Source organism: Ruditapes philippinarum, unplaced genomic scaffold (genome assembly GCF_026571515.1).
Source record: "Ruditapes philippinarum isolate M1 unplaced genomic scaffold, ASM2657151v2 ctg7921_1_1_1_1, whole genome shotgun sequence".
Classification (NCBI taxonomy): Eukaryota; Metazoa; Mollusca; class Bivalvia; order Venerida; family Veneridae; genus Ruditapes; species Ruditapes philippinarum.
This window is the reverse complement of record NW_026858719.1, coordinates 17,684-34,176: the sequence shown is the minus strand read 5'-3', so window position 1 is coordinate 34,176 and position 16,493 is coordinate 17,684. Positions and strand designations below refer to the sequence as shown.

The 16,493-nt window shown below is 31.4% G+C and overlaps 1 protein-coding gene across 1 annotated transcript; it reads right to left on the bottom strand.

The window, feature by feature from the left end:
- Positions 1–5,301: 5,301 nt before the first annotated feature.
- On the bottom strand, positions 5,302–15,926 carry LOC132754037 (uncharacterized). The gene is made up of 6 exons (XM_060744622.1): positions 15,402–15,926; positions 9,573–9,755; positions 8,994–9,257; positions 8,317–8,458; positions 7,907–8,021; positions 5,302–7,373 (listed from the first exon to the last, which is right to left on the bottom strand). Exons 1-6 carry the CDS (start codon positions 15,698–15,700, stop codon positions 6,682–6,684), a joined length of 1,695 nt encoding a protein of 564 aa, XP_060600605.1. The 5' UTR covers positions 15,701–15,926; the 3' UTR covers positions 5,302–6,681.
- Between the last annotated feature and the right edge of the window lie 567 nt (positions 15,927–16,493).

Sequence of the window (16,493 nt, the reverse complement as noted above, 5' to 3'; positions counted from 1 at the left end):
GCTTGTGACGTCATAGAGAATTCCTTCTTTAAGCGTTAACATAATTGCAAAACTACTTTCTTGTTCCTTATTTTCTTTTGCAAGAACTGTTAAAACAGTTATTGTAATGTGTTAAAACAGTTATGATTTGGGACCAGGCAAACAGTTGTCCCTCGCTGTCGGGGATAGTGTTTAGAACTGTTGTCCTGGCCCTACGGCCTTGGGCAATAGTTCAAAACACTATCGCCTCCACTTAGGGTCAATAGTTTGACTATTTCCAAATCACATATGAAATAACTGTATACTGTTGTGCATATTTAGAAATAAACATTATAACACTTAATTACATAAATCAGCACCTCTCTGAATCTCACGGATCGATTTTTGTTGTTGTTGTTGTTGTTGTCGTCGTTGTTGTTGATTTTCAGTTGTTGATCTTCAGAGGAAGCAGACATGAAGTATTTAATATTGAATGCAATGAGCTTAAATCTTAATTAGTTAAAAATATAAGCACAATATACCTTAGTTATACGTATTACTTAAGTTGAAATAATAAAAATAATCTATGTTTTTTTATATATGTTTCCATAAATTATACTTATCTAAAATGGTTCTCCTTATTTTGAGTGAATTACATATATCTTTATCTCTTGTATTTTTGTGTATTTTAGCTCCGTTTTTCGAAGAAAACGAAAACAGCGGACGTATTGTCATTACCCAGAAGTCGGCATCGAGTTTGGTTAACCTTTTTGGTAAAATTAATGTTTATGGACATTAATATACATGTAGCAGCTATAACAATGAGTTTTATATCTTGATTCATCTTGGTGAGACCTACATATCACAACAACTTTAAGGTCATAAATTCAAAGGTGTCAATGTGACCTGTCAAATGTTAAGGTCCATTGTCTCAGAAACTACCAAAGCGCATGATTTCAAACTTTTTTACTCTTTTTACTTAGTCTTAATAATTACCAACATGTGATGCATTCATTACAAGGCACGATTGTCGTAACGTTATATTTATTAAAGTTTTACTATATTTTGGAGTGACTTGGTTCTCCATATTATATTGAATTTCTTTTGTTATTTGATTAAACAATCATTGCATATAGTTACTTTGAACTTGTAACACTTGTATGTGATCAAGGACAGATAATGCTGCCAAGAAGTTTTTTTTCAGAATTATGCCCAATTTTAACTGTGCTTTAGTTTGTGGCCTATACTATACGATCAGGTTGCGCGCTGCTAATCGGACAATTTTTGTTTTCTTGATTTAATCCTAGCATGAATCTATTATTATTCATAGTTCAGTTATAATAATATAATATTATTTCCAAGATGTTTCTTGTAAAAGGTCAACATAAAAGATTTCAAAGCTTAAAATATTATAATCTCATCCTTTTTTACCCCTTTTTAAACAATGAGGAATGTGTCCATTTTGGCCACTGACCCACATTTTATTGAAATTTACACTTAAATACGAAGTGAGTTCTTGTTTTAGTAAATTGATTTGTATTAATATATTCAGAAAAAGTGTACATTTTGTAGACAAAGTCAACATTTAGAACATTAAATGTTTATAAAGACAGATCTTGACAACCATACAATTTAACATTTTAAAAAATTAAGCCTAAGTCTGGATTGAAATTTTATTAACTGTTTATGAAAAAATATTCTGTTCTATTAATCTAATTTGCTCGTTGAATGTTAAAATTTGTTAAATATTTTATAAAGGATTGATAACTGGTATGGTAAATAATACCGACCAAACAAAGCATAAATATTGATTAATTGTTTGTGTTAACATTGCTTCAGCAATTCAATATGATTTCATCGTCATCATAGTAAAGTTGTTAAATAAAACATGCGTTTGTCGCTACATTAATCATCACATAAGCAACTGAATAATCAGAAGTAAAATTTGTTTAACTTTGCACTCTCCAAAATGTATAATTTGCTGCTTAGAGACTGTTATGATAAAAACTTTGTCGATGTCCGTTTTTGACATTGTCGATATCTGTTGATGACTCCGTCGATGTCTATTGTTGACATTGTCAATGTCTGTTGTTGACTTTGTCGATGTCTGTTGATGACTTCGTCGATGTCTGTTGTTGACTTTGTCGATGTCTATTGTTGACTTTGTCGATGTCTGTTGATGACTTCGTCGATGTCCATTGTTGATTTTGTCGATGTCCATTGTTGACTTTGTCGATGTCTGTTGATGACTTCGTCGATGTCTGTTGTTGACTTTGTCGATGTCTGTTGTTGACTTTGTCGATGTCTGTTGTTGACTTTGTCGATGTCTGTTGTTGACTTTGTCGATGTCTGTTGTTGACTTTGTCGATGTCTATTGTTGACTTTGTCGATGTCTGTTGTTGACTTTGTCGATGTCTATTGTTGACTTTGTCGATGTCTGTTGTTGACTTTGTCGATGTCTGTTGTTGACTTTGTCGATGTCTGTTGTTGATTTTGTCGATGTCTGTTTTTGATTTTATCGATGTCTGTTTATCGTTTTTTGACGTTGTCAATGTCTTATTGTAACTTCGATGATGTCTTTCGTTTACTTTGTCGATATTTGTTGGTGACATAATTTATATCAGTTTTTGATTTTGTCAATGTCTGCTGTAGTTTTTGTCGATATCATTTTTCATTTAGTCGATTTCAGCTGTTTACTTTGTCAAGGTCATTTTTAGACATTGCCGTTATTCGTTGCTGACTTTGAACTATTTGTCTTCATCGCTGTGTTGAACTTCTAACGATAGTCGTTGGCTTTGCTGATGTTTGGACGAAATCCATCTTTGTACGGAATGTTTGTAGTTCTACTAAAGTCAACTTGTTCTGACTAAATTTTATAAATGCTTTGCAAATATATACATTTTTGTATATATTTCTTAATGATCCTGAGTAATAAATTGCACATTTTCTTTAAAAAAAAGATCATTTTACTTAAATTTCACATTGACCTTTTGATTCAAAAATGCATTTGACAATATTATGCATTTACAGACCCAGATATATTGACCTTTTGACCTGAAAATGGTATGACATGTAACGCTCATTACGACGATCTCCGTACAATATGTCAATCTAATAACTTTTGAATTAAAAGATAATAAATGATAATAAACGAAATTTAAAATCCTAGCTTATTTTACCCAACCATATAACAAAAAATAATCCGACTCAATTAAATGCCAACCTGATCAATTTCTTTTATAAAAAAATAATGTCATCATACAAAAACGTGACACAATTAAAGCAAACACTCTATTTACTCAACTTATAGCTTACCCGACTAAACTTTAATGCCAGGTTGACTCAACTAATTGTTAACTAACCAAATATATCAATCTCTTTTAACATTTTCATAAGCGAGTGAAAGATAAATCTTCGTTTATATTTCTCACAGACATAGAATGTCTCAACATCCAAAGAATTCATCATGACTTTTATTTATTTATTGTTGTTTTATTATTATCATTATCATAATCATTATCATCATTATTAATTTATTTATTCATTTCTTTGTTTATTTATTTATTTATTTTCTATTTATTTTTTTATTTTTTTCTTTCTTTAATTATTTTATTTTTTTATTTTTTTCTTTCTTTAATTATTTTTTTTTTTTTTTTTTTTTTTTTTTTTTTTTTTTTTTTTTTTTAGTGTTTTTATTTTTTGGTTGTTTTTCTTTGTTAGTGTTTTTATTGTTGTCTTTATTAAGCTTATCTTTCTTTCTTTCTTTTCTTTCTTTTTTCATTCTTTCTTTCTTTCTTATTTTCTTTCCTATCGGAATGATGACCTGAAGAGTTTTTTTTAAAAATATCTCATATAAAAGATCTCATTTTTAAATGTACCTGAAATTACCCATGCATTCATTTTTATACTGATCATAGTTGGGTTGAAATTATTTAAATCGTATGATTGTCATTGTCAAACAACATGTATAATTCAAAACGTTATCTGATAATTGCTCACTGGCTGCCATTTATAATATTCAGTTTCCACTATTGTCGTATTCCCATGTGAAGTCCTTTACATTGAATAAACAAATAGTTTATTAGAAAATTGCGTTAAATATTTAACATGTTAGGCTTAACGTTCGTCTTTGAAAAAAGGTATGTAATTGAATCAGACCTCCCTTGGCGGCTTAGATATTTTAAAACTCAATTAAAATCTATTGAAGATGGAAGTAAAGGGAAAAATGAAAAGAGATTAAACTCCTGTCATTTTCACTCCATTTGTCATTTTATGTCAACATTGTATTTTATTACATAATATGATAACCAGCTATGTGGAAACGAACGAAAGAAAGAGTTGTAAAGTTGAGCTGAATAAGAATTGTATTTAAAAGATGGACTTTCATAATGGAGATTGACTAACAATTGATACTAAAAATGAGCCGCGTCAAGACAAAACCAACATAGTGCGTTTGCGCACCCGCGCAGTCTGATCAGGATCCATGCTGTTCGTTATCAGTTTCTCTACTTGTAATAGGGTTAGTAAGCGAACAGCATGGATCCTGATCAGACTGCGCGGATGCGCAGACTGTTTTGTGGCATGAACATTATAAAATTGATTATAATGCATGCACCCATCTTTTGATAAATTAACATCACTTATTAAATGCTACATAATACATTTGAACGAAATTATAACGTTTTCAGTTTGGTCTCGTAGATAATTGATAATTGATAAAGTATAAAACTGAACACGGTTCTAACAAAAATTTGAAATTATTTTTACTTTAACCTGTGATTTTTTGGATGGGCATTATGTCATTTTAATGTAAAACAGATCAAACAAGATGCTAAAATAAATTATTGATTGTTTGAAAGTATTTTTCCAAACGTCTAACATTTAATTTTTTCACCGACGGGCAATTCATGTCTCTGTAGCAACTTTTCTGTATCATATATAGTTTTGGGGACCTTTCTGTGGAAAATGTGTCAATGAGTTAATTCGTATACATACACATGCACCGTGCGTTAACTGGAGTGCAGGTATTAGTTATACCCGCACTCCAGAGCATACCGACTGATTTGCTCATTTCGCCTTGGGTTTACTTATTGGGACGGCAGATGGGGATAACGATAGATATACCATATTCAGATTATCATTGCATGTGTGTGAGCGTGTACATGCGCGCGTACGTGCGCGTGTATGTATATTTCAATGTATGTATGCTACATACATTAGTGTCTTTTCATCTGTTTTATATGACGAATTACGTTCACGTGAACGCAAAATAACAAGAAAGATATCCAAAGTAAATATTTAAAAAAATAAAGTTGCGTTAAAATTAATTACAAAATAACAAACTTCGATTTGATGTGTGTTTAATTCATACACATGAAGAAACAAGTGTCTACAAGTATTCAAAGCTACAGATTAAATGGAAAATTCATTAAATATTTAATTGTTTGTCGGAATGTTTTCAATGTACCTTGTTAAAATTCATGAGCACACTCTGAATATCAATATGGTCACGTAGTAAAAAATATTTCAGAGGAGTTCGAGGCTAAGTATTTTGAAAGCATTTGTTATCGTCTAGTGCGCAATATAATTAAATACGCTCATATCATGTTTTTCTCATTTTTCATTCAGATAAAATACGAAATCTAATGTCCGATTGTCAAATTCTATAACACGTGCATTGATATAAATTAAATTTTTTGATATAATATTTTACATTTTGTATTAATCATTTTAACTTAAAATGTAACGAAATTCATTTTACATCCATCAGGAGGTCGTGATTTTCAGTTTAATAGAAAATGAATAATCTAGACTGACAGTTGAAATTCATCGCAGAGTTGTACTAACCAGGTCAATTAAATGTTAAATGGTCTTCAATTCTTGCACATTTCTTTAATGATCTTCAAAGTACTGCGCACTATTTTACCCCTCAGACTGAGGGGTTACCAATAATGGTTGAGGCATCAGAACTGCAGCCACAGTTTATCTCTGCGTGATTGTAAGAGGCGACAAAATACGTTCGAATTATTGGAGTCTATGCATCTCTTAGCTCCAGCAGGTGTGGTGGTTTTGATCCATGGCGTTGCTTAAAGTGTGTAACACCCGAGGTAAGTCAAACTCACCTTTCCTGTTCCGGTGCCATTTGACCTAAATTGTGTTAGTGCGCGGTAAAACAAAACAAAACAAACAAACAAACAAACTGCGTACTGTTTCTTAGATCTGGAAAAGTCCAGTTTGCAGCTTTAATAATGTGCATTTCATCAATTCTCTGCTGTTATACCCCACTTAGCAATCTGATAGAAAATGTGGTAGTGTCCACTCACTAGGACATCTTTATTGGACTACTTACGTCATCAAAAAGTACATAATTTGTAGGCCCTCTGATATTTACGACATAAAAAAGGAGATAAATTTATATAAAACGATAAAGTAAGTTTAGGTTCTTTTACACACTCAGACACTTGAAATGTTTCATGGCATTGCTCAAGTAAAAATTTGGCGCCGTCTTTCGGTGAAATCTTTACAAAGCATAATTAGTGGAAAAGTAATGAGCACTTTATCCTCGGTAACCCAGGCTATTTACCGTACCTGTATACCACTATTATATTCTCTAAAAGCATATGTAGAAAAGGTAAGATATGAAACAAGCCTTCTTTGATACAAAAAGTTATCTAAAACCGGTTTACTCGCAAATGTCTACACATGATGCCATTGGTCCTATACTTAGTTCAATACAGACGCCGATATAAGAAAGAGCACAACAAAAAGAAAAGAACCACGTTTGCTAGTAGATGAAGATACATCGTCTGTGTCCATAAAACGTAAATTCTTTCGATACAACATTATATCTTTGCCACTTAATGACATGGTGAATGCTTCAACAAAGCCATTGTTAGATCTTGTGAAATTCACTTGGTACATAAGCACGATGTTTTCCCCTAAAACTCTCTCAATAGCATATTCCCATGGTTCAGTCATTCTAAACTGAAAGTCGTTCACCTTAGCTGTAGGAAGGAGCTCGCCTTTGATGCGATTCATTTCTAGCCAAAGGTATCTATCATCTTGGCCACGTTCCTTTACAGATAAAGTTATATCCGGAAGGAGCACGTTACCATATGTCCCTATAAAGTCATCAATTCTATCGTTCGTGAAGTTAATCGTCTCCGGACCAGAATATTTAGTGTTGTTGACCCAGGGGCTAGGATAAGAGCATGCTGTTTCAAAATCCAGCCACGGCGTCTGTCCGAGTAAAATGTCCGACGCATATGATAATATAGTTCTTAAAGCATAGCCCGGTGCTGCAACTGTTCCCGGACCATTAACATTAGCAAACACTCCAATCTGCTCATCCGGATACAGCCAGATTAAAGAAATGTATGAAAACAGTCCACCACTGTGCCAGATCCTTCGAAAATCTAAAGAAAAAGGTTTTGGTATATAATTATGTTTCTTACATGAAAAACAAATAATAGTGAAATGCATTTTAGTGAATTCCTGGCAGCGTTACATTGATGGTGAATCGATGCATTCTTGAACTGTTATTAATTAAAGCAATTTTAAGTCATTAATGAAGCAAACCTTTTATTACTTTAAACATATCAAGTTTTCTTTGTTGCGAATTTTTCCAAACAAAAATCTTTCTAATCAATATTTACTTTTGTTGTTCGCCTACTATAACCTCAATAGGGAGAGCAAAGGATTTGTATTCCAGTTGTTGCTGGTTCGATCCTCGATCGAGGCGCACTTTCTACGTGTCGTTTGATCTCGGACATTGAAACTTATAGATATTTGTCTTTCACCACTTATTTAGAAATTACGTGAGATTAGCTGTGTGAAGAAAATAGACATAACTGGTTAGCAATCCAGGTTAGGTGGACTGAATGTCGAGATATGTATGGCTTAAATGTTTTTAAAATCGACTTCAAGGCAAGACGAACAAACAACTTACCTCTGTATGATGATATAAACCAGCCGTACCCGTAGGCTTTCGTCAGATCATCTATTGGATACTTAGGTTTTGCTTGACTTACGAAAGCACCATCGTAACGAAAACTATTGTGTTCCTAGTAAAAGAGAAAGGGTCAAGAAATAATCGTAAAAGAAATTAACAACAGTTATCCGTTTGTAAGTTTTGTCAGATTTAAGTAGATATTTTGATAGAATAACATAGTGAATGTTTAAAAGCTTTCGCTCTTCTTTTAACAATCAATATTACACAGACTTTGAAAAATATAAAGAAACGAAAAGAAAAGAGAAAATTACAGAAGTAAAAAGAAAATACGCAATACAGCAACTATAGTAACAACAGTATTTATAGTGTCTCCAATAATTGTATCAATTTATTTTAAAATAAATCACCTGGAATGCCTCCTGTAAAAGATGATTTGCAATCAACTGATGACCGTCGTCGGTTGTACCATTTCTTAGGTTAAACCTCATCCATTGTGCCATGTCATTAGCACTTGACATTATTGCACCAGCCGGTTCTAATGGCGTCATCCTTTTTTATTACAACACCAATTAGACAATTCAATGTCAAGAAAATAAAAAGAAACATTATAATCATAGATGTTTTTCACATAGCAATTATTACTTCCCCTTGCCGCGATTTTGAGGCACATTCCCAATATGTTATATGCTTAAGATTAGATAAAAAAATTATTCATAATTATAAAATCATCATGAAAACTGATACAAAATACATATTGCTACTATAGTCAGTTTTGAACATTGTATGCACTTCAGCGGGCTGACGGATCGGTCACTATATCAGGGCGCGGAGCTTTAAGGTTCTCATTGATGTGTACCATTTCTTAAATAGCACGATAATGATATCGAAACCCTCATTATCACCTAAGAGTGCGGCATTTGGATTAAAGAGAGATGATAAACAATAATCACGCTCATCTGTTACTTATTTTTCATAATCCTCCCGCATCGAGGTGTCGAAGTTATAAAAATATAATTATGACTTTATACAAGAGAATATTACATATCATACAATAAAATTTGTATTTGTATGCTTATTTAAATACTTGTATATATCGTAATGTCCGTCTTTAAGCTGATCCCCTGGCATAATATACGGCTTGGCAACGTTATCTTCTAGGACATCCGTTGATGATAACAACACTTTGGATGACGTCATTCCAAGTGGTTCCAAAACGCGTGATGTAATCAAGTGCTCCCAGGACTCAATTCCAAGTAATTCTGTTATGTAACCAATCAGCATATACATCATATTATTGTAAATGAACGATTCCCGGAACTCTGTACTTTTCGGGATGTACTTTGTGCGCCTAAAAATACAAATCAGATACTGTAAAAAATTATAGAATGTAACAAAATACTCTGTTTTTATATTACATCATAATTATTGATATAAAGAAACATTGGTACCAGTGGCGTTTATTATTATCTCTTGCTTGGCAGTGTTAAATTAAGTGATTTAAGATTCAGATGACATAGTAAACACTTTCGGATACCAGCTATTTCATTATTACAAGAGCTATAAAGAGGCGTAACTCAAAATTGTTTAATTTTACCAAATTTTCAATGTAATAATACACGTGTGTATATCAAATAAATAATGTTTGGCACTTTTCAAATCTTACTTGCTAAGAAACTTTCTATCAGTACCCTCAGGGTATCCAGCAATAAATCCGTAGTCATTTACGCTAGACAACCCGGTTCTGTGAGCTAAGAGATCTGCAATAGTTGCTTCCCTTGTTACCTTTTCATCAATAAACTGAAGGTTCAAGCCTTTGATTTCATTCAACTTTGTGTTCCACGTATAGCTGTTATACAGAAAAAAAAAGATATTTGAATGTTGAACAATTATAAAGCAGATGCTTTTGGGCATGGATAAATATCACTATCGACCATGAACAAGCACAATCAAACGCAGTGGCAACTTTCTGTTTTGTGATTTTGACTACATGTTAATGTTTCCATTTGATCAATTTTATCTATTTTACTTTTTGGAGGAGCAAAACTACAATCATGGTAGATTTCAACAGTTTACGATAAATGAAAATCTTAATGATTCTGAATACGACAAAATTTTATAGATATCATCATATTTTTCTTGTTATGATATTTGATTGAAAATGGTATTTCGTTATGTCAGTATTAGTTTAGTTTATACCTATTTATTTTAGTTCGATTGTTTTGGAAGCTATAAGCTTATTGACACACTCTCGAATCCGTTTCTGGAACAATGAAAGTAAACTTTCATGTATTTTTATAGTCATATATATTACGCAGCGTAATAGAATATGAGACATTTCAGTATGATGATTAGTGAGATAAGTGAACTTGTTGCACTGCTACTGAATGTAAACATACATTTCAAAGAGATTGCAAAATGTAAGCAAAGTAGTATTTCTACTTCCATGAAAAATTGAAAAATACTAAATCATTATAACAGTACGAATCGCCAAACGCAAATAAGCAAAGGATGGTTCATCGTTACGGCCAAAGAGTTACATGTTTTTGTTGTTGTTGTTTTTTTGTTTTTGTTTTTTTTTTTTTTTTTAATTCTATTTTTTGGAGGAGGTGTTTGTTTGTTGTTTTTTTCTTGTTTTTGTGGTTGTTGTTGCTTTGTTCTTGTTTTTGTGGAGGTTTTGTTGTTCTTTTTTTTTTCTTCGTTTTCTTTCACTGTAACAATGCACAAAAACAGATTTTGAGCAACAAAAGAAGCTATCAATCAATACATCAATCAATATAGTATTCTCTATTTGAGGGGGTGTAAGGAATGATTGATGAATGAATATCACTTATAAGATAATAAAATAATTATCAATTATTCAAAAGATACCTGACTTTCCACGTGTGGCTTTTTTATTCTGTTCACACTTTCAACAGATGTAATAACATTGAAATTTGAATTACAAATCATCTTATGCAATATACTGCGAACATGCTATTTTTTCCAGTTGCAGTACAGTTACACATAAAGTAGAGCAATAATTCAGTTTCTAGAATAATTTATTTTGCGAATAAGAAAGAAGACGAAAAGAAATGTGCATGGATATGATTCGTAAATTTTGTGTAAATTTTACAAGATTTATCTGCACTTAATTTGTTAATATCCTAACTAATGAACTAACCTTCCACTTCTGTACTGAATCAGATACATTTATTAAAGCAGCATGACCACTTGTTAATTTTCAAGAACATTTTGAAAATGTATTTAAAAGTAAAATATTGTAAAGTGAACAATGAAGGTAATTTTCACGTAGCAAACGACTCTCACAATCCACGTACCTTGCCAGAAGATGTCAACATATCAAAAATATCCCATACTGCGTTTGTCATATAGTTGAAAAATGATCATCAGTATTCGTTCATCATAAGTTTGTATTGGAAAAATAACAAACACTAGACAAGAAATACGTTAAAAACCAACTGTCTCTCTTAAATTGTTAGTGTAATAGAAAATAAGATTCATTTCCTCCATATATGTCCAAATTATTATAACTGAAGGAAACAATATGTAATCTTTTTGTAGGTGGCCTACTATTAAAAACCGAAATGACTTTACCAGTATAGAGATACATTAATGACAAGAGACATAACCGGCTCTTTACTCATGGCTGCCTAACTTTAGAAATTTATATCTTGATATTACAAGATTGATAGACAGTTGTAAAAAAGAAAGCTTAGAAAAATGCATAGCCTGAATTGGATTTCTCCAATCTAAAATATAATATTATTTATATTTATATATATCCATCGTAGACTGCATGCGCATAAATACTAACTGTTGCATTTTGTTCTTTATGGGCTTTTTCTCGATTAAGATATAATTAAGTTACAAAAGTTATTAAGAGTTACACCGCAATGATGAGTATAAACTTGAATTACTTTTGTTCGCAGTCGTTGAACGCATTACACGTGCGTCTTTATCCCGCGCTTCGTTTGTATTACTTGTCTACAAATCCATATGACCGGCTGAAATATATGTACTATCTTTGAGATTGTATCAGCAAGTTCAATTCTTGAAAATAATGCAGCAGTCTTTTTATAATTAAGATAGTTTTTACTTTGTATCATACATATTTTTATCATCAATTAAAGATCAATCGACATTATTATAGCCAATCTTTTAAAAAATATATATCTTATTCAACTCAACTTGACAGCGAAAATGATCATGTCACTTTATAATGTTAAAGCAATAGGACTCCAGATGTGTGCCAATATTCATGAAAACTTTAGAATTGTTCTAATGTGTACAAATGCTGTTAATCGGATTAGTAAAGTTCTTTTAGTCGCGTGCTGTAAATGACTTTACTCCCGCGCGCCGTTTATGAAATGAATTGCATTCTTATAGTAACGTCATATTGCCTTAAAAATGAAGTTGTAAATTCATACGCTACTATAAGAAAATATGCTTAATAGAATATATATACATGTAAATCATCTCTAATACTGATTCATAAGTTCTTTCCGAATAATATGTAATATGCAAGAAAAAGAATCAAACGCCGGCTGAATATAGCTCTCGGGTAAATGTTTAGCGGAAACTCGGCGGAGTCTCGTTACCGCCGTCAACAGTAACCCTCGAGCTAGATATTGCGGTCTGTGACAGCAGCCGGTGTAAGATCATTTGTTAGATTGAAAGAGCATTTGATTTTAGATATAGTGAATTAATTTTGGTAATAAAACAGTGATTTTGGTCATATTTTGCACAGCGATTCTACTTGACTGTGTGTATGAATTAAGTTCTTTGAGATTAAAAACTTGAAACTCACAGCTATGAGTTTGAATCCTGTTGTGGTCTTTGAAAATTTTCATGTGGTGAAGCTATCAATCTAATTTACAGAACGTCGGATAATCAAAGATGCTCAAGTTACTTAAAAACCACCAAAATATAAATTTCTTAAATAATTATACAAGTGTGCGTTTCTTTAAGTTTAAACTTTAAAGTATTCACGACAGCACGAGGCGTTAGGCGTTAAGTAATTAATCCTTATGAATACGAAACGCTTTGAAATACTTGTACTTTAAAGTTTCTTCTTTATGATAAAATTACATACTTGAGTTCTGCTTCTTACCTTTCAACTGTGTAAATAATGCCATCCCTTATACTAACTCAGAACTATGGAGTACTCTTACAAACAATGTCAGCATAGAAAATAGAGATACAAGATACCACTTAGGTTTATTTGCTAGAGTATGACATTGGGCTTACTGTAAACATAACTGTTTATACATCCTTAAATGCAACTTGATAATTGAATTAACACTTGTAAACCGAGTCCGTAATCACACTTTGAAATACATTATCTCAATATCTAGATATATTTGATTAGTATTAATTTCTAAAACCCATAATAATGTTTTCTTATTTAAATATTGCTTTTATTGCCTTATTAAATCAAATTAAGGGAAAAGAACTGAAATTATTTGTTTGTTGTTTTTTTTTAATTTATAAGTTGTATAGCCTTGTCCATGACAACCACAGTATGAACACATTTTCGGATGTTTCTAGATTCAGAATTTCACCATTTTAATGTTTAAATGTTTAAATTCTGCTTAAGCCTGTGTTACGGTGCTAGGGTTCGTGGACGGTAGCTTGCATATGCCACTACCGCCCAAAAACAGGCTCAAATAAACCAAGCATGAAACATTTTCATTTTTGTTGTTTTGTGTGCTTTAGAGAATTTGTTTATCTCTATTTTGTATTACTTAATAAGCATTTAGACCTACACACTTGTTATGTAAATCAAAAGATGAACAATCATCCAAATGAACAGGTATCCAGCGTGCCAAATATATATCACAGGGCAATATATAATACAACAAAAATTCATGCCCCTAGTACCAACTCAATCAGTATACAATCCTCAACAAAAGTACATGTATTGAAAGTAAAGATATCGATGGAGAGGAAAAAAATATCAACACTTATATTAATGTGAAAAAAGGTAGATTTTATGGCTGCCTCTAAGCACCTCTGCCGTTGAGACAATATTAGAAATTTAGAACAATGGAAATCCCTTAAAAGCAATGAAAATGATATGATAATCGCAGACTCGGTTTTTAACGGGTCTGTTCGTGAGAAATAATGAAAGTTTTAACGTCTAACACGCAAATGTATTGAAAAGCTGTGGTTTCCGTGACGATTACATTACAATCCCCCTAGAACAGAACAAAATAACTGGTTCCTTAATGCTACAGACAAAATAATCTTTTCATTTCCAAGTAAATAGGTTTACTATGAAGTTGATATTTTTTCTATATTAAGTGTCACGTTTTTCTAAAATAATAGCATAAATGCTAATTTATGTTTCCTGAATTCATCGCATTTACAAACTGAAATTTGTTTATACAATTTACCCTAGCATGATTACAATAACAGATGTACAGATAAAATAGCCTACATTACACCGAATAATTGTCCTAGTATTTGAGGAAAAAAACAAATAAAAAAATCTAAAAACTAAAATGTTTTGAACAATTTGTTATATTAGCACATCATAGTGAGAGAAACACAGGTATGTTCCCAGTCAGTAAATTATTCACCAACCAGATACAATTCAAGGAGATGACTTGGTTTGTTTTGTTGTTTTTGTTTGTTGTTTTGTTTTTTCGAGTTTTCCAGACTTTTTATTATAACTTATTTTATCTCTTGATTACTTTTTACTTATTTTTTACCTTTTTTATTCTGATTTACTTGAATGGTATTTGAGCTATACGCGTTACACATATGGATATTTTTTTTCTAGGGTATATGAAACATAACTTACACATCTACGACATAGATAATGGCAGCCTAGATACTGGCACCGAAACGCATCTCAGTTATTAATAGAATCAGAATTAGGTTCAGAAAATATGTTGTTGTGCATTATTTCATATTTTGTTACAAATGAAACGGAAAGTTATAACTGCAGGATGTTCCATTATTTTTTATGATTCACTTTGTATAATATCATTTCATTTTCTTTAAACGTGTTCTGTAAAGAATCTTCTCATTACCAAGAAGAAAAAAAAAACATTACAAATGGGAAATATTTTTCATCTTAACAACTAGAAGGGTAATGTAAACATTAGCAAATTGGATATAGCAAAGAAATGAAACCAGATGTTCTTACGATAACGATAATAAAAAATCCTATACCTTCGTGTAAACATCATGTGCTTACCAATATCAACTAAACGTACTAAGCAGTTAGTTATCTAACTTTTTAAAACAATCTTGTGTATTGAAATATTTATTTTTATAAGAATAAAGTGTAGAGATATTTTTGCACATATCGTTTTATATGAAGAAACATGTATTTCTTAGTACAACGTATGCAAAGTGTGATATGTTTTTGTTTTTTGTTGTTTTTTTAACTTTCTTCTTTGTATACATTCCAGTGTTAATTATGTGTTACAAATATCTTTTTTTGTCACCAAAAAGTCAATGAAATAGATACGTAAGAACTTACTTTGTATTTTGAATAAAAATTCCAAGTAATGTCATGGTGAACGCCTTTCCTAAGGAACCAATGGCAAACACAGTATCGTTTGTTGCTTCCCTTTGAGACTTCATATCAGCAAATCCAAATCCGCGAGTCCAAGTCTTGTTTCCTTTCACAATGGCAAGATTCATACCCGGTATGTGGCGGCAATTCATAACATTGTCAACGAATGCCATTATATCATCCTCTTCATTCTTTGTAAAAAGTTCCCCGTAAATTATCGGTATTAATAAAGCTATGATTAGAAATTTAATTGAACCTTCCATAGCGAATATTTGTATAAGAATCTATTTTGATATTATCCTGGTTTGAAAACTTATTTTTTCAACACTTGCAAGTTTCTTTACAATCTATTTCATTTGTATTCTGATTTGATATCTAAAAAATCCTTTTTCTAACACTTTCCTTACACGTTTTATAACAAATTACTCATTACTACTTACTATTGTTTTTACAAAACCCGCTCATACAACTCTTGCTCTGTTCAGCTTATTCAGCAAGTGAAGTAAAGTACATGCTGCATTCAGTATTCAGCCTAACATTTTCGTGAGTGATCAGCAACAATATTAAGGCAAGACAAAAATGCAATTGTTTTTTCAATGGTCAAGATAAAAGTTACTTGTATCTTAACATTCGTTTTTATATGTATTCAAATTTCTTATTGTCCCATACAATTTTAAACATTGTTGAGTTTTTACTAATATATTTCTCGATTCAGTTCATTCTTTTATATAAAACCGAGTTCATCTACAGTTCATATTAAAATACAAAAGGTATGACGTGCTAGTTCGTGTTAGGTATTACATTTAAAATTGATACTGTGTACATACATAAATGAACTAATTTGTCTCGCCTAATTGCACTTTTGTACGACGGATGCTGGCTAATTAATTGCACGAATTGATAATTTGATACTTATAGTGGTTTGTGACAAATATATTGAAATGAAATCATGTAAAGTAATGTTAACAGTTTTTGTTCCTTGTTTTATAAATATTAAAGATATATTATATATTTAGTTTTAATTAGATTTTTATCTTAAACCTTCAAGATGAGAGA

Bases quoted from the DNA above. Each gene is read 5' to 3' on its own strand.
- LOC132754037 (XM_060744622.1), bottom strand. From the start codon at position 15,700: ATGGAAGGTTCAATTAAATTTCTAATCATAGCTTTATTAATACCGATA. The intron at 9,756-15,401 runs GTAAGTTCTTAC...TCTGTATAACAG, and splicing joins ATTTTTATTCAAAATACAAA to CTATACGTGGAACACAAAGT. The intron at 8,022-8,316 runs GTGATTTATTTT...CTCTTTTACTAG, and splicing joins TTTTACAGGAGGCATTCCAG to GAACACAATAGTTTTCGTTA.